Source organism: Kogia breviceps, chromosome X, assembly GCF_026419965.1.
Source record: "Kogia breviceps isolate mKogBre1 chromosome X, mKogBre1 haplotype 1, whole genome shotgun sequence".
In the NCBI taxonomy this organism is placed as follows: Eukaryota; Metazoa; Chordata; class Mammalia; order Artiodactyla; family Physeteridae; genus Kogia; species Kogia breviceps.
This window is the reverse complement of record NC_081330.1, coordinates 11,541,645-11,567,221: the sequence shown is the minus strand read 5'-3', so window position 1 is coordinate 11,567,221 and position 25,577 is coordinate 11,541,645. Positions and strand designations below refer to the sequence as shown.

The following is a 25,577-nucleotide window of genomic DNA, read 5'->3' as shown; positions in this document are numbered from 1 at the left end:
GGAAGAGTAAGTGGGGCTGCTGGAGACAATGTTCCCGTGGAGCTGACCCTGGTCATCAGTCTCTGAGCAAGTACTGTCACCTGTTTTAATTCCTTCTCCCTCATCCTTTGCTCCCTTTAAATCTGGTGATTTCTAGGAATGAACCTTCTTTATGACATATGCTGTATATTATTTGGTTTGAAGAAGCCTTGAGTTTGTGAAGTAAAGCGATGTTCTTTTTCAAATCTCTCAGTTCTTAAAATATCAGAACTTGCAAAAAGCACATGCAGCGTTGTTATTATCCCTTCAGATCAATAGCTCAGTCACTGCTATGAGATATTAAAAAATGAGTTAGGAAGACAAGCAAATCTTTTGGGCTGCATCTATTCTGGCAAAAGAAGCACAGTAGAGAGGCACCAACATATTAAAAACCATTTTAGCAAGTGAGTTCTTGCCAAGCAAAAGAAAATCCTGGGCCACTCTATCTACCCAAATGTTTTCTTAGAGGTTTTAGCTAGCAGGCAATTAAATTCTAGGAGCAGCTACAGGCAAACAGAGGCTTGGAGGCTAAGGAATGAGAGTATATGTGGGCAACAGCTAGACACAGGAGCATTTGCAAAACCAAGTTAGGTTCCCCTAACTTCCCCAGAACAAATATTCACTTTAATTTCAAATCCCTTCATCAGCTGAAATATACTTCACAATTTAAATAAGCATTTGAGGTCGGGGAGGGAGGAAGGCGAGAAGATGGTGTTGGAAAGCACTATGGTTTGCGCGGACAACAGCGAGTATATGCGGAACGGGGACTTCTTACCCACCCGGCTACAGGCCCAACAAGATGCCGTCAACGTAGTCTGTCTGTCGCTCCGAGACCCTCAGCAACTCTGAGAACAACGTGGGCCTCATCACACTGGCCAATGACTGTGAAGTGCGGACCACACTCACCCCTGACACCGGCCGCATCCTGTCTAAGCTCCACACCGTCCATCCGAAGGGCAAGCTCACCTTCTGCACTGGCATCTGTGTGGCCCATCTGGCCCTGAAGCACCGACAGGGCAAGAATCACAAGATGCAAATCACTGCCTTTGTGGGAAGCCCCGTGGAGGACAATGAGAAGAATCTGGTGAAACTGGCTAAACGCCTCAAGAAGGAGAAAGTAAATGCTGACATTATCAATTTGGGGGAAGAGGAGGTGAACACAGAAAAGCTGACCGCCTTTGTAAACACACTGAATGGCAAAGATGGGACCGGTTCTCATCTGGTGACAGTGCCTCCTGGGCCCAGCCTGGCTGATGCCCTCATCAGTTCGCCGATTCTGGCTGGGGAAGGCAGTGCGCCATGCTGGGCCTTGGTGCCAGCGACTTTGAATTTGGAGTGGATCCCAGTGCTGCCCGTGAGCTGGCCCTGGCCCTGCGCGTTTCTATGGAGGAGCAGCGGCTGCAGCCTCTGCCACTGAGGTGGGAATTGCTACGATTGGGACTGAAGGCTCGGACGATGCCCTGCTGCAGATGACCATCAGCCAGCAGGAGTCTGGCCGCGCTGGGCTCCCTGACCTAAGCAGTATGACTGAGGAAGAACAGAATGCTTATGCCATGCGGATGTCCCTCCAGGGAGCAGAATTTGGCCAGGCAGAATCAGCTGACACTAATACCAGTTCAGCCATGGACACATCTGAGCCCGCCAAGGAAGAGGATGATTATGACATGATGCAGGACCCCGAGTTCCTTCAGAGTGTCCTGGAGAACCTTCCAGGTATGGATCCCAACAATGAGGCCATTTGAAATGCCATGGGCTCCCTGGCCTCCCAGGCCACCAAGGACGGCAAGAGGGACAAGGAGGAGGACAAGAAGTGAGACTGGAGGGAAAAGGGAGCTGAGCCTGTTCAGGGGGCCGAGTAGGGTGGGGTGGGATATAGGGTTAGATGTGTTGTCTGTAACCACTGCAACCTAAATAAAGCTTGGCAACTTTTTTTCCTTAAAATAAATAAATAAATAAATAAATAAGCATTTGAAACATGTCAACTGCATATACCTGTCTCCTGATTAAAGTAAAACTTAAAAGGAGACACCAAAAAATAATGGAGAAGGCCCCACTCAGCGAGAAAGATGTTATCTGGAATCTCATATTTAAAAACCAAACTCTTGGTACCTCCCTGGCGGTCCAGTGGTTAAGACTCTGTGCTCCCAATGCAGGGGGCATGGGTTCGATCCCTGGTCAGGGAACTAAGATCCGGCATGCCGCATGGTAACAAAAAAACCAAAAAAAACAAAAACCCCACAACTCTTGGGCTACACTTAGTAACTTGTTTCCAAAGACTACAGTATGGAAAAGAGGAAAAACAGCAGCTTTAAAGTGGAGGCATCAGGTAAACACTACTTTAGACAGGTGATCAAGGTCAATGCCAACCATGATAAGTCATGTTAATAATTTGTACACCTGAAACTAACACAACATTGTAAATCGACTATACTTCAATAAAAAAAATTTTTTTAATGTACTCTTGATATGGTGTAACGAAAATGGCATTTCACCTCACCAGTCTTCCTCTCAAAACTCAATAGGCGCCAGTCTAATCATAAGAAAAACGGACAAATCCCAATTGAGGGACATTCTACAAAATATGCGACTAGTATTCCTCAAAACTGTCCATGTCATCTAAACCAAAGAAAGTCTGAGAAACTGTCACAGCCAAGAGGAATCTAATGAGATATAACTAAATGTGAAGTGGTATCCTGGCTAGGATCCTGTAACAGGAAAATGACATTAATGGAAAACTGAGGAAATCTGAATAATTAAGTATGGATTTCAGTTAATAACCAATCAATATTGGTTTATCAATTGTGACAAATGTACATTATTAGCATAAGATGTTAATAATATAGGAAACTGCACGTGGGGTGTGAAAACTCTACCATGTACGCAACTTTTCTATAAATCTAAAACTATTCTAAAATTTAAAGTTTTTAAAAACATTGATAAAAATCTTTTGTTGGTTATCTCCCTTCCCCATTCAAATCCTGTGCTTCTAACCAAATATTACAAAGAGAATCAATGAGCCTTGGGCATCTGTTATATGAGAAAGAAACCTGCAATTAACTTCCTATGGATCACTTAATAGTCACCCGGTGGGAATGGTTTGTCAACAGTGTCCTTGAGTCAAACATGGAGCAAATTTAAAGTCAATGGCAAAATCGGGGATGAGTGACCTTTAACAATGCAGTCAATCCATCAGCAAAAGTTTGATGATGTAGCACAGCCCTGAAATCTAAACACAGCCAAGAATATGCACATCTAAACCTTGCTAATGCTTCAAAATGCATTAGATATAAATCTAGAAACTATGACAACCTAAGCTTTAGCAAAAATCATCTTGACCCAGTATAATAAACATTAAAAAATTAATGGGACTTCCCTGGCAGTCCAGTGGTTAAGACTCCTCTCTTCCACTGCAGGGGGCATGGGTTTGATCCCTGGTCGGGGAACTAAAATCCCACATGCCAGGCAGCGCGGCCAAAAAAAAATTAAAAGCAAAGCACTCCAACACTAGAATCATGGGCATTATCAGTTTTACAAGCATTTCCTGGAATGGATGGCACTAGATAAAAGTTAGATTCAGAGGGGTAAAGGTTAAAAAATACTATGGAATTTCTAAAGTCCAGGTTTGGGTTGATTGATCAAGCAGACCTTGTTTACATTTCAGTTGATATCTGAAGACAATGGATAAAATGGGGGGTGGGAGAGGGTGGCAGCTGAAAAGTAGTTTATTACCACCCACTGTTGATTAGAAACAATGTACCTAATTTCAAAAGTAGGTTTACATTGCACTTCATATTTTACTTAGTCAGAGTCAACCTTCAGTCAGTATTTGTATAGAACCCTGGTTCGCAAACTTATTCTGCATCAGCATCACCTGGAGGGTGTGTTACACCAGATTGTCAGGCCCCACCCGCAGTTTCTGATACAGTAGGTCTGAATCAGCAGCCTGGGCATTGCATTTCTAACTGCTCCCAGGTGATGCTGATACTTGTCTTTTATAAACATTCCAACAACTTTAAAAAAAACCTATGATCAAATGTAAGCACCTCAATAAACTCTAAAACCAAATTTAAATAATTTGGGAATTTTCTGCCCTTTTTCTTTAGCAACAAATATTTCTTAAGAATTTATTCCAGTACTCGGCACTATACCAGACACTGGCCCTGGGCACAGAGCACTAAGTAAAAGCACACATGCCCTTTTAAATTTTGTTCTAGGGGGAAGGCAGCTAATAACTAGCTCCAAGATTCATTATTAATGACAGTTGCAGAAAGACCTAAGTAAGAGAAGTACAAGGTGCTATGAGACCCCATTGAGATTGGGTGGTCTGACCGCAGCGGAGGGCCAGTAGGTTTCCTTAAGGATGCTTGAGTTTAGTACTGAAGGAATAGAAACAGGGCCCTTGGGGGAGGATTCCACACAGTGGGAGCAGTGTGCGGGAGGAGGGCGAGCCCTGAGGGAAGGCCAGTGTGACTGCAGTGTACAAGGCGAGGGGCAAAGGTCAGAGATGTTATTGCACAGGCAGGCAGAGCCTGGTGTGCACAATAAGGAGTTGAAATCTTACTCTGTGAAGGGAACCACTAAGGATTCTTAGCATGAAACTGACTTAAACTAATGCTATGTTTTAAAAAAATCAGTCTAGCTGCTTCGCAGAGATGGATTAAGCTTGGTAAGACTGGATCCCCAAAATATTCAGGAGGCATAATCTTTGGAATTTGGTGAGGGACTGGGTAAGCTGGAGGGAGAGGAGAAAAGATTCAAGGGTAACTTCCAAGACTATAAAATGCTATGAAGTGATTAGCGGTGCTTTTCCAGTCTGACTTGAGTTTTTCTCTGTGGTGTAGCATGACAGGCAAAAAATGTATTTTATCTGTGCCTAGAAAAGGACTGGACTCACAAAAATACTTAAAATAGTAGGATAACAGATCAAATGCTTCCCTTTTCCAAGAAGAGAAAATTCCTTTTGAAAGCATTATATATTAAGCTCAAAGTTAACCTTACTGTCTCCTTTCATGATTGTGGAAGCAGAGACTGACAGTGTTACTCATTCTGCAGTCTGTGAACTACAAGAGCATTTTATTTTTACCTTTCTCATGACATTTATCACTTCCTGCCTTGTATTTTCGTTATGTATCTGTGTATCTTATCTCCTTTCCTAAACTGTAAGTTCTCTGATGAAAGACAATGATTACTAACATAGAAATAAACCCGAGACAATCTATCTACCCACATCTAGGGGTGTTGTAGGTGGGAAGGGCAGGGCAGTAGAGTAAAAACAGGCAGAAAATCCTTTTCTTTTGTCTCATTAACCAAACGGGTTGTCATTAAAAAAAAAAAAAAAAAAAAAAGTGATGCAGAAGTAGGAAAAGGTGGTTATTATGTATTTTACATTGACATATAACTTAAAGCAGCACTTGAATATAATTAAAGAAAATAATGAAGTGTTGGAAACTACTGCTTTCTCTAATTGGAAGGGCAACTTAAGCAAGATTTTGGATGACCAAAGCGTGAACATGAAAATACTTCCATTCTTTTTATGTCACCACATCCTTAAAACTGCACTGACAATGGCTGACTGAAATTAACCAGAGTTCTACAGCAGACTCAAATCATCAATAATTCCTACACTTAGAAAAGAATCACCCTGCCACCCCCCAAACCCTATAAAACAAGTATGTGCAACACACTCTGAACTGAGTGTTGCAGAGAGATCTTAGTCCCTCCTTTCTTAGGGAGCTAAGTTTACCATCTATCAAAGGGCCAAGAAAAAATTCTCCCAGACAGATGCCTCAGTCCAGGTCCTAGCATGGTAATTCACCAATTCATCGTTTAAGGCTTTCTTGTATTGCTTGCTCTAAATGAAACTGTAGTATAATGGTGCCTTTTCCACTAACCTGAATACTTTCAGGTTAAGGTCTAAGATTCAGGCATGTAAAAGCCTACGCTGGGTTATGGTAACCCCAGAACAACTCAGAATGGTATTTCTTGCTCACAGACTTCATTCAGAGCTTTATTGAAATGGCACCTTGCCAACGAGGCCTTCCTTTGTTGCTCTACTGAAAAACTGCAACCGCTACCACCTGATACTTCCTATCCTCCTTCCCTGCTTTCCTTTCCCTTTACCACTCATCACTAGCGTGCAAGATATTACAATTATTTACCTTGTTTATTGTCTGTCTCCCTGTCTACCGGTTGTCCCCCCAAATCTGTTCTTCCTTTCTTCCCGAGCACCTGGCTTTCCAGCTAGAAACTGCCTTTTTCTATCTCCCTTATGACTAGGGCGGACCACGTGCCTAAGATTTCGCCAAAGGTATATGTGTAATAGTGATGCGTGAAACTTCTTGGTCATTTTCCTAAAGAAGCTTGCCCTGGACCCCTCTTTCCCTCTAGCTGGCTGGAACTTGAAAACCAAATGCTGAGGAAGGCAGAACTGCCCCACTAGCCTGGGACCCTAGATGATCTCATGGAACAGAAGCTGCCTCCTTGCCCTGGGCTATTACAGGCCAGAAAGACAAAGATCTACCTTTTTCTGGCCATTGTATTTTGGAGCTCTCAGCTTATCTTTTACCCTAATACCCTCCCGTCCTTAAAATGTAAGGTACATGGGGGCAGAGATATTAATCTGTTTTGCTCACCAGTGCATCCCCAGCAAGTAGAAGTGCCTGACACAGGGTACCGTACCTAATATTTGTGAATTGATTAAATAGACAACTTCATTCTTATCACTTCCACACCTTCAAACCACCTCCATGGCTTCAAGAAGTTGAGATTACAAGATCCAAATTGCTCCTAAGACAGCGCCCCAGAAGTTCCTAAACTCCATTCATTGCCATCTTCCCCTCCTCCACTGAGTGTGCCCTTCAGCCCCACTAGCCTCCTTTTCAGTTTCCCAACGTGCCTGGCTCTTGCCCAACTCAGGGCCTTTGAACAAGCTGGTTCCAGTATCTACTCCCAAACCCGTCTGCAGAAGTAGCCCCTCCTTCCTTCAGTTATCTGCTTATATGCCATCTCCTCCGACAGAGCTTGCTGGCTACTCTATCAAAAACAGACCTTATTTCTGCTATCTCTGTTTCTAATTCATTTTATTCAAAACTTGTTGCAGCGAGCGGCGGCTTCTCTTGTTGCAGAGCATGGGCTCTAGGTGTGTGGGCTTCAGTAGTTGTGGCTCGTGGGCTCTAGAGCACAGGCTCAGTAGTTGTGGCGCACGGGCTTAGTCGCTCTGCAGCATGTGGGATCTTCCCGGACAAGGGATCGAACCCACGTCCTCTGCATTGGCAGGCGGATTCTTAACCACTGCGCCACCAGGGAAGTCCCTGTTGCCTTATTTTTAAACTGTAAATTAGATTATAAGTTCCATAAGGACACGAACCACTTCTGTTTTTATTTACTACACTATCCTCTTTGCTTAGCACAGTGCCTGGCCAGTCGTAAAAGGTCAAAAGGTGCTGAGTGTTTATTTTTAAATATTTTGAAGTAGACATGAGTTAAAGCATATGTAGCTCTCCCATAAATGTAGTCTTCAAATGTCCTTGACTACCAGCCTGACAATAATGTAAGCTTCTACTTATGGGGATATAAACCAATGCATATTTTGGCATGTTTTAAATCGTTTTCCTAGAAGGATTACCATTCCTCCTTTCCACTACGAGGAGTTTTTAGTTGCTAACGACCTGGTGGAATCTGAATGACTCCTATTGGTATGATGGACCAAGGGCAACTTTTACAAGGTTGTCTCAAATGCAGGCTCATATGGGCATATACAATTCAAAATAAATGATGATTATGTTTTGGGGGCATGCCAACTGGCCTCCCAGGACCTCAAACCCAAAGATCAAAGATTCTTTCATCTCTAAGGTCAATGTTTCAGTTCACCAATTTGCTTCTGGATTATGTAACCTGAGGTGGCCCTCTAGAACTGTGTGGGCACCAGCCAAACTGGGTACTCCAGAACACTCTGGAGGTATTCAGTAATTCAGACTTTTAAAAATGCTGTTTATAAAAAATGCTGTTTCCTTCGGTGTCTTATCTGTGGTGGTGGATATACAAACATACACATGGGATAAAACCACATAGAAATAAATACACACACACACACACACACACACACACATGAGTACAAGTATACCCGGAGAAATCTGAATAAGATCAGTGGATGTTATCAATGTCAGTACCCTGGTTGTGACGTTATACTACAGTTTTGCAAGATGTTACCATAAACTGGGTAAAGGGTACACAGGATCTCTATTATTTCTTACAACTGCATTATCTCAATAAATTTCAACTAAAAAGTGCTGCTTCAACACAGAAACTAGGATGTTACAGGATTCAACTGGTTATTTTCTGAAGAAAACAGGAAGGAAGAGGCTGGGGAAATGAGAGAAAGAGAAGTAAAGTAGGAGAGAATATAAAACCTCACAGTAGGAGAGATTACTAACAGAACACTGCAATCTCTGAAAATATACGCACATATCCTGTCTTCTTCAGGTCACAGCAGCAAAGAATAAAAGGTTGTTACAGAACACCCAGTTCAACTGCATTTTAAAGTTCTGAAAAATGAGGCTCAAAAAATAATTTGCTGGGGCTTCCCTGGTGGCGCAGTGGTTGAGAATCCGCCTGCCGATGCAGGGGACGCGGGTTCGTGCCCCGGTCCCGGAGCGGCTGGGCCCGTGAGCCATGGCCGCTGAGCCTGCGCGTCCGAAGCCTGTGGTCCGCAACGGGAGAGGCCACAACAGTGAGGCCCGCATACCACAAAAAACAAACAAACAAACAAAAAAATAATTTCCTAAATTTTAAAACTTTTAGAAAAAATAATGAGACTACTTTTCCAACGTTGGCACAGGGAAGGATTGCTTAATCAAGACACATAAAGCAGCAACCATAAAGAAAGAAACCAAAAAATTTGACTACATTAAAGTTAAGAACTTTTTTTATCAAAAGACATATATAAATATATGCGAAGCCACAAATTAAGTTATTTGCAAAAAATATAACCAACAAAGGATTAATCTCCTGAATATGAAAAGGACTCATAATTATAAATCAGTATGAGCAAGATAAACCAACAGAAAACAGTTAAAAGACATAAACAAGTATTTCAGAGGGGAAACATAAATGGCCCATAAACGTATGCAAAGATGCTTGACCTCATTAGTAATCAGAGAACCAACAAAATGTAAGAAGTCAATATCAAGGGCAAGTATATGAAGCAACGGGAACTCATACATTGCTAGTGGGAGTGCATATTGGTAAAACCACTCTGGAGAACAATTTAATCTCTTCATGTAAAGTTGCACATTTCAAGAGTTATTATGTATGTTTGTTTTCCTATACATATGCCTGAGTGTGTGTTTGTATATGTATATGTGTATCCTACACGCACTGGGGGGGAACCCCTTTTATAAATATACACTAAAAGACACATTTTCTGGTCATACAGAAAGAAAAAAAACCTGCAAATAACCTATAGGTCCATTGACAGAAGAATGGGTAAATTCTAGTATATTCCCCAAGTAAAATATTATTCAGCAGTGACAATGAATCAACTATAGCTACATAAAACCTTATGAAGAATCTTAGCAATTTAATGTTAAGAAAAAAAAACAGTATACTATTTCTATAAGCTCAAGAAAACTAAATAATATATTATCTAAATTTGCATATATATGTGTTAAAACTATTTTTTAAAGCAACAGAATGATTCACAGAAATAAGGTTAATAGTTACGGGGTTGGGGGGAGGCAGGGGGATAAGATAAGAAAGGAGCACACAGGTAGAATTATATTGGTAATGGTTTAATTCTGAAGTTGGGGTGCAGGTACGTGAGTGGTCATTTTATTATTATGCATATATTTAACACGTGGCCTTCTATATGCACTGAATATTACATTTGTAAAAGACAATGTATTTAAAAACGAAGTGATTTTCCTAAGGCTACAGTGCTGGTTAGTGGAGGCACCACAACAGAGAAGTTTCCAGTCCCATACCTCAAAAAACTTCCACAATGCTAGGTATATATTAGGAACAAAAGAGACATTTGTTAATGCAACATGAATTTCATGACTATGTAAAATATTAATTCCAAACATGGATTCTATAAATCCATTAGTATGTCTTTTGGTTTGATTTCATTTTGATTAAACTGCCTTCATTAGTATGTTTGATAAGTAGTATGTCTAAATTTGTACAACAATATTTTAAATTACACTGCTTCACATTTCAAAACACGGATATATATTCTACTGACACTTTTCATCAAACTGGTTCTCAAATATGTACATATGAATTGTCTTCTTATTGCCCCTCCTGTGTCCTAGCAGCGGTGACTCAGCCAATCCAAGTGCTCCCTCTCTATCTACCATTGTGCAGCTAACTGTGTTCAGGAGTAGAGATGAGTAAGAGTGTCTTTGGGAATTAATGTCAGGTGGCCACTGGCAAAGACAGTGGTGCTGCTCCCCAGGAAGCCTGCCCATCATATTTCAGTACCACCAGAAATGCTCTCCTGGGCTTCCCTGGTGGCGCAGTGGTTGAGAATCCGCCTGCCGATGCAGGGGACACAGGTTCGTGCCCCGGTCCGGGAGGATCCCACGTGCCGCGGAGCAGCCGGGCCCGTGAGCCATGGCCACTGAGCCTGTGCCTCTGGAGCCTGTGCTCCGTAACGGGAGAGGCCACAACAGTAAGAGGCCCATGTACCACAAAACAAAAAACAAAAAACAAAAAACAAAAACTTATACCTCTGTATAACCATTTTTTAAATTTAAAAAACAAGTATTTGTAAAACAGGTAGACTAAAAAGTTATCAAGACTTACATAATGAAACAAACACTGTGATCAGTAAATATGTCATTTCTTATTTATAGTGAAGTATTTTTATTGTATTTATTATTATTATTATTATTTTGGCCACAGCACAGGGCTTGTGGGATCTTAGTTCCCTGACCAGGGATTGAACCTGGGCCCTGGCAGTGAAAGTGTCGAGTCCTAACCACTGGACCACCAGAGAATTCCCGAAGTGAGTACTTTTAAAGTATAATAGCAAACTTCAAGAAAGTCAATGTTGTAAATGTGTGTACAACAGTGATGCTCATAAATATAAAGTTATTCATTAAGTACATCAGAGACCATTAAATACTTAAAAATATAATGAAAAAGAGATATTATATTGTATATATTCAAAACATAGCATGCTAGAGGAAATGATTTCATTTCTAAAATATGAGTAGAGATTTTTTTTTTAACTGAACACAACAGTGATGTCTAAAGACTGGACAATTTGATCTCTCAGTCAAGCTCTCAAACTCTATGATTATAAATGGGAAATAAGATTAAAAATACAGATAGGAATCAAATTTCATTCAGTCAGCAAATATTTATTGAGCATATACTACATGTCAGGCACTGAAGCATTAGCGATAAGCAATAAGCAAGAATGGTTCTTACCTTCATGGAATTTACTACATAGGGGAAAGCTTGATACTATGTAAGTAGCAAAAACATATAATATGCCAATGTAAAGTCAACTGTGATAAAGAATATAAAAGAAAGGTTCATAGTGCTATGAGAACCTGGGAACCTGCCATTGTCTGAGGGAAGGATACAGGACAGCTTCCTTGGGGAAGTGATAATTAAGCTGAGCCCTGAGAGATGAGTAAGAGTTCAGGCAACTGACTAAAACAGAGAAGTTTACCAGACAAGGGAAATGGTATAATATACAAAGGTCTTTTGGCAGATATAAGGTAAAAACTGAGGAAGGCTTTTTGCAGTAACAGAAAAATCCATCCTAAAATCCACAAAGAATCTCAAGGGATCCTGGATAGCCAAAACAATCCTGAAAAAGAACAAAGTTGGAGGCCTCGTACTTTCTGACTTCAACTTATTACAAAACTATGGTAATCAAAACAGCACAGTACTGGCATAAAGACATAGACTTACTGAGTCATAAAAAGGAATGAAGTACTAACACATGCTATGACACAGATAAACCCTGAAAACATGCTAAATGAAACAAGTCAATCACAAAAGAGCACATATTGCATATAGAGTCGATTTACATGAAAGGCCCAGAATAGGCAAATCCATAGATCTGCAGATTGGTGGTTGCCAGGGGCTGAGGAGAGGGATTGGGACTAATAGCTAATAGGTACAGGGTTTCTTTTTGGGGTGATGCAAATATCCTGGAATTAGACTGTGGTGATGGTTGCACAACATAATGAATATACTAAAAACCACTTACCTGTAAACTTTAAAATGGCAAATTTTTTGTCATGTGAATTATATCTCAATTTTTAAAAGTGAAAGAAAAAAAAGTGAGGAAGAGTGCAAGCTGATACTGGTCAGGTCTTTATCCAGAGAGTACTGGAAAGTCACTGAAAGCTTTCAGATATGAATCTGTAGAAGATCCCTCTGATGCTGTGTGGAGGATGGATTGGAGCATGCAGGAGTAGATGAGATCATCTACTGCAATGGTCTGGATAAGTGATAGTGGTAGCTTGGACTTGGATGGTGGTAGGGAAAGCAGAGAAGTGGATGGATTTGAGAGCTCTTTCAGAAACAGAACCTATTGGATTTGTTGAGATTAGATGTAGGAAGATAAAGGGAAAGGGGCTATTAAGGATGACTGCTAGGTTTCTAGCTTGAGCTACTAGGTAGAGGATGGTGCCATTTATTCAAAGACAGAAGACTGGAGGAGGAACAAATATGAAAGAGAAGGGATGGTGATGAGTTGCACTGGAGTGGCAGTCATGATGATAAAGCAAAGTGGCATCAATAGCTTGCTGTGATGAATTGGTTATGTGGGAATAAGACGCAATTCATGTTCTGGTAAGGCACAAGGAAGGTCAAGTCTGAATGGCTATTAAGAGCCATGTTGTTTAGCGACAGTGAAACAGAGGTATTACTATAAGGAATGTGCTCCTGGACAAAGGCCTGATCCCCGGCTTTTTACAATGACCACCAGTACTCAAGATAATAAACTACCGCATTGTCCCCATGCAGTAAAAGTTTCTGAAAGTGGGCACTTATTATGTAAAAAGGACAACTAAATAAACAGTCACATGATATTATATGAAACAGGGTCATGAAATAATTACCCCAAATGTTTCTTCCATCCCAGTTCCTGTATTGAAATCAGAAGATTGAGGACGACCACCACTGGAATTATGGATTTCAGAAAAGAGTGTCTACTGGGAGATTCCTATAGCTATTACTGTGGAAATGAATGCCACCTTACGTCTGCTTTCATTGCTCCCTTTCTAAAAGTCTAAATTTCACCACGGCAAACATAAGCCATTGAAGATTAAGGTTTCTGTCTCTCTGCTACATTTAGAGTTGGAACCTAAGTCCTCTAAATTGACTGGTTCCCCTGCTCTAAGTGCCGTAAGCAATAACTAGGCTTGATTGCTCAGGTAAATGCCTCCTCCTGTAATGAGGCTGCCGATCCCTAGAATCCCATGAACTTCAATTCCTTGGGTTCCCTACCACCTCGTTCACATGCTACCTCCTCTACAGATCCCTCCTCCTCCACCCACTGCTTCCAGAGATTTGGTGCCCTCGTCTGAATGCCTGCGGCACTTACTGTGTGTGCCTTCAAGAAGACAGCACTGATGACCTACTGCCTTGTGAGGAGGTTGGTCCTGTGTGTGGTCTTCTGTCTCTAATAGACTGCAAGCTACTGGAGAGCAAGGCTGGGCCTTACATACCTCTATAGCAACCAAGCAGGGCAGGAGTGTTCAAAGGAAGCTTTCGATTCATATGGATGTGTTCAGAAAAGAAGCCTAAGTAAATTGTGCACTGTATTATAGATCCCTTAATCCATATTACTGCAAATGACATTAATTGTGAAGCTTAAAGAACATCCCCAACTGCTTACACAACAGGTGTAGCTTATATAATCTGCTCTACCCAGCTGTTACTTATTTGTGACAGTTCCCTCCTGGCTTCTGCTCCCCGTTGACCTGCAGGGCTACTGCACCTTCCAGTATGATTTCCTGATTTATTCTTTGTCCAAAAACATGAAAGAATTATTAATTTTCCTTTTTGATAACAGTTTTCAGAAAAAGGCTGAAACTTAAGAATAAACAGAGAGATATCTCTGGGGTTTTCCATGACCACAGAACTCAAAGAACAATCCTGAAGTAAAACAGTATTTATAAATATTTCCATAAAATTCATTCATTAGCCCCAGAATTTTGTTTTCCTTTTGGCAACTTTTCCTATATAATCATCCTTAACTAAATACTCTTCAGTATGCCCGCTCTTTGGAATTATGTTACCCAAAAGGATTTTTTAAATCAGCTGCCTATGAGCTAACACCTAGCCATGTATAGAATGGGATGAATTAATGATGCAAATGAGTGTTGGGACTATGGGTAACTGGATGGAACAAGGAGGAGTGGGGGCAGTGATGAAAGTACCAAAGTCAGAAAAAATGAAAATCCACGAACTCTGTGATGCTCCAGAGAGGAAACCAGCAAGTGTTGACGCTAAACTGGCAGAAACATCAATACTTCCTGGCTCCCCCACTGGGCACATCAATTTACCACCGGCAGGCTGCTCTTCTGCTGCAAGTGACAAACAGTGAATGCATTCAACAATATGAAAAGGAATGACCCGTAAATCCAGAAGCATGGTATGTGCAGCAATGAAAAAAAGGTGGTGATTGCTGGGAGTCTCAGATAGACTCAGTTCTGCTTGATTAGCTTAATGACCGAGGGCAAGTCACTTCCATTCACTGAAAAATACCAGGATTTCCTAACAGCATGTAGGAAAGTTAACAAAGCATGTCTGAGACTGACTGCTATTCTTTTTTTAAAATAAATAAATAAATTTATTTATTTATTTATGGCTGTGTTGGGTCTTCATTGCTGTGCACGGGGTTCAGTAGTTGTGGCACACAGGCTCAGCAGCTGTGGCTTGCAGGCTCTAGAGCACAGGCTCAGTAGTTGTGGCGCTTGGGCTTAGTAGCTCCGCAGCATGTGGGATCTTCCCGGACCAGGGCTCGAACCTGTGTCCCCCGCACTGGCAGGTGGATTCTTAATCACTGTGTCACCAGGTAAGTCTGTGACTGCTATTCTTAAAAAAGTCTGTTTAAGGGCTTCCCTGGTGGTGCAGTGGTTGAGAATCTGCCTGCCGATGCAGGGGACACGGGTTCGAGCCCCGGTCTGGGAAGATCCCACATGCCGCGGAACAACTGCGCCCGTGAGCCACAATTACTGAGCCTGCACGGCTGGAGCCTGTGCTCCACAACAAGAGACGCTGTGATAGTGAGAGGTCCGCGCACTGCAATGAAAAGTGGCCCTGCTTGCCACAACTAGAGAAAGCCCTCGCACAGAAACGAAGACCCAACACAACCATAAATAAATAAATAAATAAGTCTGTTTAGAAGGTTGGTACCCTTGACACAGACACAGTTGTTATCTGGGGAATTGGGTTTGTGCTAAAGGCATAATCGTTACCAAGAAAACTGCTCTGGGGGGACCTTCCTGGTGGTCCAGTGGTAGAGAATCTGCCTTCCGACGCAGGGGACACAGGTTCGATCGCTGGTCATCGGGGAACTAAGATCCCATGCTGAGGGGCAACTAAGCCCGCAAGCCACGACAACTGAGCTTGCGCGTCTCAACGAGAGAGTCCTCGTGCTGCAAACTACAGAGCCTATGCCCTCTGGAACCCACGCACCACAACTAGAGAGAAAAAACCCTGCACACCACAACTAGAGAGAAGCCCGCGCACCACAAGGAAGAGCTCGCGGTGCAACAAAAGATACCACGTGCCGCAACAAAGCTCCCCTGCCCCACTGCGTATTGCAACTAACACCGATGCAGCCCCCCCCCCCCCAAAACCAAAAACCTGCTGAGTTTTTCAACACTGACGTGAAAAAGAGACCAGGAAAATACAGGCACCGTAACGCTTTAAGGCAGCATATGATGGAGGCGTCTAGAAAAATACACGGTATCGGGGCTTCCCTGGTGGCGCAGTGGTTGAGAGTCCGCCTGCTGATGCAGGGGACACGGGTTCGTGCCCCGGTCCGGGAAGATCCCACATGCTGCGGAGCGGCTGGGCCCGTGAGCCGTGGCCGCTGAGCCTGCGCGTCCGGAGCCTGTGCTCCGCAAGGGGAGAGGCCACAGCAGTGAGAGGCCCGCGTACCGCAAAAAAAAAAAAAAAAAAAAAAAAAAAAAAAAAAAAAAAAAAAATACACGGTATCTGCTTGAACAGGGTAGTCTTCACCAATCCTCCCATATACGATTAAATAAATATGGGGCAAAAAACTGATGACAATCTGTATTTCACAAATACATATTAACCTCCCAAATCTGGATATCCACGGTCCAACATTATCTATAAACCTCAGATAATCAAGAAGTCAGCCGAACCAGCAATCCCTCCATACACCGCAGTAATTGAGGGGTTGTCTGCCAGTGTGCTGGCACAGGGCACCCTGTGACCATATCTGCAGTGCTGATTACTCATTCATCATTAAACTGCAGTAGTGTTAACATATGCTGCAGTCGTGCTAATGTTTGTTTAACAATCACCACTGATCTACCTTTATCCCAGGCCAGGAAGGTAAGTGTTAAGTGAACGGAAATAAACTTGAAAACAGCACCTACTTCACTTGTGGAAGCCTCGAACCTCACTCCACCCAACCAGAAAATTCCTCCCAATCCCAAGAATTCCAGATGCAAAAGATTATTCCATATAAAGCACTAGATGTAGAGGAAACCCCACCACCTTGAGGGGGAAAAAAAAGTGTTTTTATTTTGTGTCCCATGCTTTCACCTCTTTGGGAGAACTGATCAACCAGGTTAGATAAGCAGTCAGCCTTAATGATTTTTTTCCATCACTCAACAAACCAGTATTTGAATTCACTCATGGGCTAGTTCTTTGCACATCATCCAGACACAGGGATGTTAGTTATGGTTCTCCCAGGGGCCACCGGCCACCCTTTACTTCCCAGAACCCACTGCCCAGCTGCTCATTTGGACAGTTCCATCAATATGAAAATGGCCAGCTTTACCTGCTCAAATCTCACCTCTGCTAAAAGCTCATTAAGAGCACTGGAAACTACCTGATTTGTACGCACTCAGTATTACCCAGTAAAGGTTTAGAATTACGAACAATAATCATAAACAGAAGGAGCAAACGGTAAACCCTTATAGAAGGTATTTAGAAGACATTCAGGGGTTATGCTGCTTAATCAGTAAAAGCCAGATCAGGAAAAAACAAGACAAAAACTCGTGTTCAGGTTATTTAATATTTATTTCAAGTAACAGTGATTCATTTCTAAATAGGTTTCCCACTTTACACAGGATCAGACTAACATCTATTTGCAAAAAAGCAGTTTGCCACATATAGGTCATACTGAAGGTGTCAGATGCAACAAATTCCTTTTCATCTGAAATCCAAACAACCAGAAAACATCTGAGATTGTTCACTTTATTTCTGGTAGAAAGGCAAATGACAAGTAAGTATACAACAGTAACTAATTCACAAAAAATCAAGTTGCGTGGAGCAGTCACCATGTCCTCTGAGCCGTGTATGTAATGACAATTAATCTCATGAAGACAGGGAGTTTGTCTGGCTCACCAATGTGTCCCAGGGCCTACCACAGTGCCCAGTACATAACAGATGCTCAGTGAATATTTGTTGAATGAAGTAATGCTCTCCAAGATCATAAGATGGTGTAATCATCTAAGAGATTATACTACGGTCAGTATAGTTTTGTCATTAGATAGACTTATTCTAATACTTAAAAAATTGGTAATCAGTATATAGTAGACCCCAATGTTTAGGTTCTGATCACAGTTCCTACGTGGGCGGTGGTCCCCACACCAACAAGCAATTCTCAGACACCAGCTGGGTGTCCCATAATTCACCTCAATTATGACACTATCTACCCAGAGGCAGCATCAGATACCCCAGGTTAAAGCACTCAATTCTACAAGACTCCTCCCTCAACCACCCCTCCCCACCACTTCAGATACCAGTAGCAAGGCCAGGTGATCACCTGTGTTTCTGACCAACTGACTACAAACTGGGGGTTCCAACAACCGCCACCTGGGGTTTCAGACACCAGCCTCAAGTCCAGGTTGTTACCTGTACTTCTGACCGACTGGCTATAGATCAGGTTCCCAAAACCTCCTCCTTTGGTTTGATTATTTTGCTAGAGAAGCTCACAAAACTCAGAGAAACATTTTACTTACTAGATTAATGGTTTATTATAAAAGGAACTGCCAAACAGAGAAGATGCATAGGGCAAGGAATGGGAAAAGGGCGCAGAGTTTCCATGCCCTCTCCAGGCGCGCTACTGTCCCCCAAATCTCCACGAGTTCACCAACCTGGAAGCTCTCCAAACCCTGTCTTTTGGAGGTTTTATGGAGGCTTCATTACATAGGCATGATTGACTAACCCATTGGCCACTGGTGATTGAACTCAATCGCCAGGCCCTCTCCCTTCCCCAGAAATCAGGGGAGTGGGACTGAAAGTTCCAACCGTCTAATCAAAGGGTTGGTTCCTCTGGTAACCAGCCCCCAACTTGAGGTGCTTTTCCAATTCACCTAATTAACATAATAAAAGACACCTTTAGTGCTCTCAGTGTTGGAAATTCAGAGGGTTTTAGGAGCTCTGGGCCAGAAACAAAGACCAAATATACATATATTTGTTATTATAAATCACAATATCACACCCAATTAACTATAACTCCTCATTCTTTAATCGTTCTTCATAAGGAAGAATTTACTATAAATATCACTGTCTATAACTAGAAGCTATTATTTATGTGAAACATATAAAAATTGTTCATTCAAATATTTATCAAACACCTACTATGCACCAGGCACTGTGCCAACTGTCCTTGCCCCCAGCAGCTTTCACTCAACTGTAATTCCTCATCTCGAGATGCACGCAGAGGAGATGAGTATTACAAACAATGGATTCCCTAGGGCATTAGGAGTTGATTCTCTCCCAGTGGAAAAAGACTAATGTAAGGTACCACATAAGTTAAAAGGAAATTACAATATCATGTGATAATAAAAGGTTGCTTTTAGTAGGGACAAATTCACCTGTTAAACCCAGCCACGTATGAACTACCTGGTAGGAGCCAAGATGCACACAGGCCATTTGTAATGCTTGGGTAAATGCAAAAATATTGCAATACACACATTTAGATAAATTTCTAAACACAATAAAGTAAACTCATCAATATTTTCCATGCTCAGCAATGTCAGGCCAAGGATTTCAGTAAGGTGAAACAGAGAAAAAAAGTCTAATTACCCTGATGATAATTCAAGGAGAAAACAAAAAACCTTGCTCCTAAAAAACACAAAATTACCTGAATTTTATTAATTGCCTTCATATATTGCTTCACTAGACTGGCCTTGCCTTGGACTTGAGGCAGGAGATAGATGGGGCCCAGGCTGAGCAGCTAGAGTTTGTCCCCTGTGGACAGATACTCCCAGACAAAGATAATAGTGGGAACAGAGAGGAGCTGAGCCCTGCCCAGAGAAAAGATAAAGAGACTACATATTCCTCATTCTCAGGGTCAAGGAGACCTTCCAGACTACACACGTGCAGAAAGGCTCCTCGGAGGTCAAAAGGGAGGGGGAGCCACCCCATAGTAGGTGATGTCAACCTACCCATAGGCCTCTGTGCTGGGATCCATCTTGGCTAGGAGATGCACGCACACACATGGGAGGACCCTGAGATAAACCAAATATGGACTCAGAACCAGGCAGTCATGGGACTTCCCTGGCGGTCAGGTGGTTTAGACTCACGCTTCTACTGCAGGGGGCACAGGTTTGATCCCTGGTTGGGGAACTAAGATCCCACATGCTGTGCGCGGTGTGGCTAAATAAAGAAATAAATAAAATTCAGTTAAAAAAAAAAGAATCAGGCAAAGCAAGATGATTGGCCAAAGGAAACCTGGAAGAAATGCCCCATATAAGTGATTCAAACTACCATGAGGGCACGACTCTTTCTGAGCCCTTTTTCCTCCTAATAAACACTTGTTTCACTACTTTCTGTCTCTTTTTGGGAATTCATTTCTACAAAGCCAACGGGCCAGGTCCTTGTCACTGGCCACTGGCCCTGGTGGTCTAGTGGCTAGGATTCAGCACTCTCACTACCATGACCTGACTTCAATCTGGCAGGGGAACCGAAATCCTGCTTCAAGCTGCTGTAGGCCGAGGCCACTCGAGATCAGACTCAAAGTAATAAATTGGCTATCTACTTTGAATATTTTTGGTCTTATTTTGAATTTTCATTATACCTTATGCAGTCTAATTTCTTTCCAGTCCTGGGCCTCTCTGACAGATATAAAATTTTCTGTGATATCATTACTATATGCTGCATGATTTATGGAACCAAAGCAGTTTTAGAGCTTCTAGAATCTGAGATATAATTTTTTTCCAGTATTTCAACTCAAAACTTAAGCTTTTGTATGTCAATGATCTAGAAATTCATACCCATTTAATATCACTCTGACAAGCTACTTAGACTGCATCCACTTGGCCAAGCCCCCTGATCTACTTTATCAAGGAATGTCTTATTTTGAATCATTAGCATGAAATAATTTACTAAGTCAAATGGGGGGAATTCTCATTGTTTAGACTCTCATTAAACCTTTAAACCCATGTGAAAATGCTATGGTAATCACTAGGGATGTTATGATGGGTAAAAGACAAAATAACATAATTAAGTCTCAACTAGCCCAGACTTCCAATTAAACATGCTTTTATAGGCACTTCCCTGGTGGCACAGTGGTCAAGAATCCGCCTGCCAATGCAGGGGACAGGGGTTTGAGCCCTGGTCCGGGAAGATCCCACATGCTGTGGAGCAATTAAGCCCAGCCTGTTCGCCACAACCACTGAGTCGGTGCTCTAGAGCCCACAAGCCACAACTACTGAGCCCACGTGCCACAACTACTGAGGCCAGTGCGCCTACAGCCCGTGCTCCACAACAAGAGAAGTCACCGCAATGAGAAGCCCGCGCACCGCAACGAATAGTAGCCCCTGCTCTCTGCAACTAGAGAAAGCCCACGCGCAGCAATGAAAACCCAACGCAGCCAAAAAAATAAAAAATTTAAAAAAACCCACACGCTTTTAAAGGAACTAAACTGTATAGACAAAACTACTATTATTTATTTATTGTATTTATGGAGAATGGAGATGCTGACTGGGAACAGGCGGTGCTTTTATTGTACTTGTAGACATCCAACTCTTAAATCTTTTAAGACACCCCCTACATACCTAAATCCGAAAATCCTACACCAAATCCACCAATTTCTTTCTACCTCAAAACTGTCAAAAGGAAAGTCCTAATTCATCAGAAAGGAAAGAAGACAATTTTTAATGGCAAAGATGTCAAGGCCATGTCTTTAAAAAATACAATAAATCACTACTTCATTTAGCTTGAAACTGGAGAACCTGGGGAAATAAATGGCATTTTTTAAACGATTCAGCAAACACTACTGAGCCATAGAAGTTGATACTACTTCTCATGTCACGCTTAAAATGTAAAGCCCTGTCCTAACACTTAGTATCTAGTTTTCAATGACCAAGAACTATAAGCAACACCACTGTAATTTACGTCACATTCAAAGTCTATTTCACATACATACAGGTACACACACACACAAACACAATTTTGCAAGGAATTCACAGCCCCATCTCTGAAATATAAAAGCATACAACTTAGACTACATGTACATTGCTGTGCAAGGCCAAGTCCAACCTAAATCTTTAACTGTATCCCTCTAGTGATGTAAATGGGAGTGCCCCTCAACCTCTACCAGGCTAAAGATGAGGACGTTTGGCTCACTGATTAGGGGAGCTACAATTTGCCGTCCCCCACCACCAAAGATTTTTTTTTGAAGTCATTCTTTAGCAATGAGTATTTGATAGCATGTTTCACATGCAGTCCAAGGGTTTGCAGATTAATTCCTTGCCCTAGGCCTAGGGCTCAGATACAACTCCTGAGAAGCTTTCAGTTTACTGCACTGGTACAAATGCTGGAGACTTAACCATAGTCCTGGCTGCGCAGGAAAATGTGAGCAGCTGGGCATTCCAGCCGAAACAATGAGGTCAAAGCTCATTTCAGTGTGAGCGTAAGTGATTCTCTGCAGAGATCTTGGACGGAGATGCAAAGTACTAGCCTCAAACCTGCAGGCTGGCACCTCAACAACTGCTGCAAATTCTGCTGCATGCCCTAGCTTCCTGGGCCAGTACTGCTTCATTACTAGACTCATACAACGCAGGTCACGCTAAGCAAAAGAAAAGCAAAGGGGGCTTTTGGACTGATACTTGAGTTGTTTGGTTTCAAATGATCTCAATTTTGAGCTAATGAATTTATTATGAACCAGAGGCCAGTTGTTTTCCAGTATAAGAGAGCCATTGAAAAGATTATCATTTTCCCAAATATTACAATTAGTCCTCTTTGTCACCTTTCCCTTTTTGTCACCCCAAACAACACTCCAGGATCACAAGAATCTATGTGAAATAAAACTATGAAGTACAATGCTCTTTTACCTTCTCAGGCTAAATGTGAGAAACCAATTTTAGTCACTTGCTTTAGCAAAGCATCCAGTATAATCCAATTCCTACGGATTTCAAAATCCTGATATGCACAACCTCTATTGCTCTGTGCCACAGGTAAACCTGCTCCAATTTCATAAGACACGGCTTCTGGGTGATGTAAACATTTAGAAAAACATTAACATAGCGCTATTGTGATAATAACATTCTAAAATGGGATGTACAATTATTTCATTTAGCCAGGGTACATTTGGGAAAGTTTCAAGCGCAGAAAAACATGAGAGTAAATTCATCCGACGCATGAAAAATGTTAGCAACGCTTCGATTAGGAATAATCGCAGGAAAAGAGCCAAACCGACAAGTTCTCAAACAGACATTGGAAGGGGGGGGGTGGGCGCTCACAGCGCTCAACCATTTTTCCTAAGGACAGAAAAATGAAAATTTACAGACGAACCCTTTCTTTCACATCATTGGCAGAAATAAAATCCTATTCCCGCCACCTCATCTTGCAATTAAGGAAGTTGCTACAAATAGCAGCATAGAAGTAAATGGTCCCGGTTTTACTCCATTCTTAAGGTACCCTCCAGGAGTAAACAGATTACTCAAAAAAGTCAGTAGCCAGAAATCGCTTGTCCCGGTGCCAAACTCCCTCGGCAATGAAATTCCCTTTTCTGGGGATGTGGGAGGGGGTCAACGTGGACGGAGGAGTCCAGCCGCAGCTCTCTTCTACCCTGGGTCAATGTCTGGGGTGTTCGGGGCTCGGCGAGGCTTCCGACCCGGCGCTCGGCAGCAGCGGCGCAGCCTCCTCGCGTCTCCACCTCCACCCAGCCCACCCTGACGATCACCCTCGCTTTTATTATACCCTCAAGGTGAGAGGCTTAGGCTGGGTCTCCAAAGTTTGCCCGGCCTCGGGTCAGCAGCCGGCCGAGCCCCGGGAAAGGCTGAGGCCGGCCCCAGCCTCCCACCCTTCAGCCCCCAGGTCTTTTTTGGGCCACGGTGACAGGTCTAGGTTTACCTCCATGTGCTCGTGGCAGAGGAAACAAAAGAAAGCAACCTCCCTGATAATAAAACGCCATCTTCGACTAATTGGCAAACCGAGGGGCCCCTGGGTCGGTCCCTCCACGGGTCCCTCCCCATCCAGCCCGAGGGTGGCCCCCCGTCCGAGGTAGAGTCTGTAACAGCCCCAGGAAGCTCCGGATAAATTGTCCGGGGTCGGGGGCGGGGTGGGGGGCTGCTCCGAGAGCCCTACCTGCCTTCCCACCCTGGCCGCCTGGGCAGCGTGTTTCAGTTAAAATGTAAAAACGGGTGGTGGTGGTGTCTCCCAGAGATGCAGTCATCCCCTCAGAAAATTGTTCTGAGGGACCGGGCGAAGGGGCCGGCGAGCAAGCAAACCGGCACGCGTGGAGCCGCAGGGAGTGTACTTACAAAACGGTTAAAGCTCTGGCGGAACATCGCGTCGAAGGCTGCCGGGCGCCGAGCTCGGTTCTACTGGGCTGTCTGAGAAGGTGCCGTCCACAACACACACTGTGGCGTGGGCCGGCGGCGCGAAACGGACGGCGAGGCTGGCTGCCCCGACACCCGCCCGCCCTCCTCGGCTCTCCGCACTCCCCCCGCCCCCCGGCGCCCTCGCACCCGCGGCCCCCGCCCGCCCCCGCCCCGCCCGTCCCGGGGACGGCCGCCCCGCCGCTCCCGCAGCAGCCCGCGGAGAAAACGAGCCGAGCGCGCAGGGGAGGGATGGCGGAGGAGCGCTAGGCTCCTCCTGCAGGGAGGGGGGGCGCCCCGATCTCTCCACCAGCGCCGGGCTCGGCACCCCGCCGTCTGCACTCTTCCCCGGCGCGGAGCCACAGCCCGCCCTCCCCGCGGCCAGCCCGCGTGCTTCCGCCCCGCTCGCGGCCACCGGGGACCCTCCCGAGGCGCCCCGCGCCTCACCTCGCCTCAGCCCGAAACTACTCCCCTGGCTCGGGCGGGAGCCACAGCCTGCCCTGCCCCGGCCCTAACTCGTCCGCCGCGCCGCTTCGCTCGCAGCCCCTTCTAGTCCGCGGCAGCCGCGTCGCCCGCCCGGCGCTTTCGTCTCGCACCCGGGCTGGGGAGCCACGGTGCAGCCTGCCGGCCCGCCCCGAACCCGCCAGACAGCCGGACTCCCCGCTTCCCGGCGGGGCGGAGCCGGGGTCTGCGATAGGAGCCGGGACCGGCAGGGCGCTATGGAGACCCCAGCGCGAGCGGGGCGGAGCGGGGCGGGGCGCGGGCGGGGGGATTAGTTATGAAAGCCGCCCCCTCCTCATCTGGAAAGGCGCGGGTCTCCCCACTACCCTCGCTTCGCTCCGCTCCCACCTACGCGGCTTTCCCTCCTCTGGTTCTTTCTCTCGTCCTGTCTCCCCACCTAAACCGTCTCACTTCCACTTTCTCTATTAGGTTGTAAAGTCAGGCTTTGTGTCGTTGCTGCTGTGCAGCGGGGCGGGATTTCCCTGACAACCCCCCTTCTCCAAACCCCTCCCTCTCGTCCCCTCCCCCTCGCTTCTCCCAGAGCAGCCTGGGAGTTGTAGTCCCGCCGCGCCCCTATTCCGCCTAGTACTGCGGGCTGGGAGCTCCCCCACACGCCCGCACGGGATTTGCCCAGAGGGTTGAAGGAGGAAGCGGCTGAGACCGCTGGGCCGAACCGCGGTTCTCAGCTCGGGCTGGAAGTGGAGGCCAGGAGCGCTCGGTAGATTCTCCGCGGTGGGAAATGTGAAAAGGATACGTGAGGCAAAGCCCCGAATGCCCGGAGCCTTCCCTAGGACGCGAAAAATTGTGCACCGGGAAACGGTCTACACCCTCGGCTCCTAGTTTAGAACTGGAATTGGCGAAACTTTAAACATTACATATGAAAGCCGAGGCTAGAATTGCCAGGAGACTGGCCGTCCCAACCCCACGTCGCCCGGTTTGCACCGCCCTTTACGGCGTGCCCTGAGGCTGTTGGAGCAGAACGTTCAGATTCCTCTGAAAAAGTAAAGAAGAAATAAGTAAAGGAAGTTCAGGGGCATCTCCACGAGCCTCTACCGTGCC

The 25,577-nt window shown here is 44.3% G+C and overlaps 1 protein-coding gene and 1 pseudogene across 6 annotated transcripts in view; one reads left to right on the top strand and one right to left on the bottom strand.

The window, feature by feature from the left end:
- The window catches only part of ATP11C (ATPase phospholipid transporting 11C), a 162,790-nt gene extending 137,868 nt beyond the window's left edge, over window positions 1-24,922 (bottom strand). For 3 of the 6 annotated variants that reach the window (XM_067023020.1, XM_067023024.1, XM_067023025.1), the window contains exons 1-2: window positions 24,465-24,922; window positions 23,961-24,032 (exon numbers count right to left, since the gene is read on the bottom strand). In XM_067023020.1, the coding sequence (XP_066879121.1) occupies window positions 23,961-23,987 (27 nt within the window). In that variant the 5' untranslated portion in view covers window positions 23,988-24,032; window positions 24,465-24,922. Of the gene's footprint in view, window positions 1-23,960; window positions 24,140-24,464 lie in introns of those variants that run through there. The other 3 variants (XR_010838562.1, XM_059049906.2, XM_067023021.1) reach the window with 3 other exon arrangements.
- On the top strand, window positions 707-1,832 carry LOC131747858 (26S proteasome non-ATPase regulatory subunit 4 pseudogene; annotated as a pseudogene).
- Window positions 24,923-25,577: the final 655 nt, after the last annotated feature.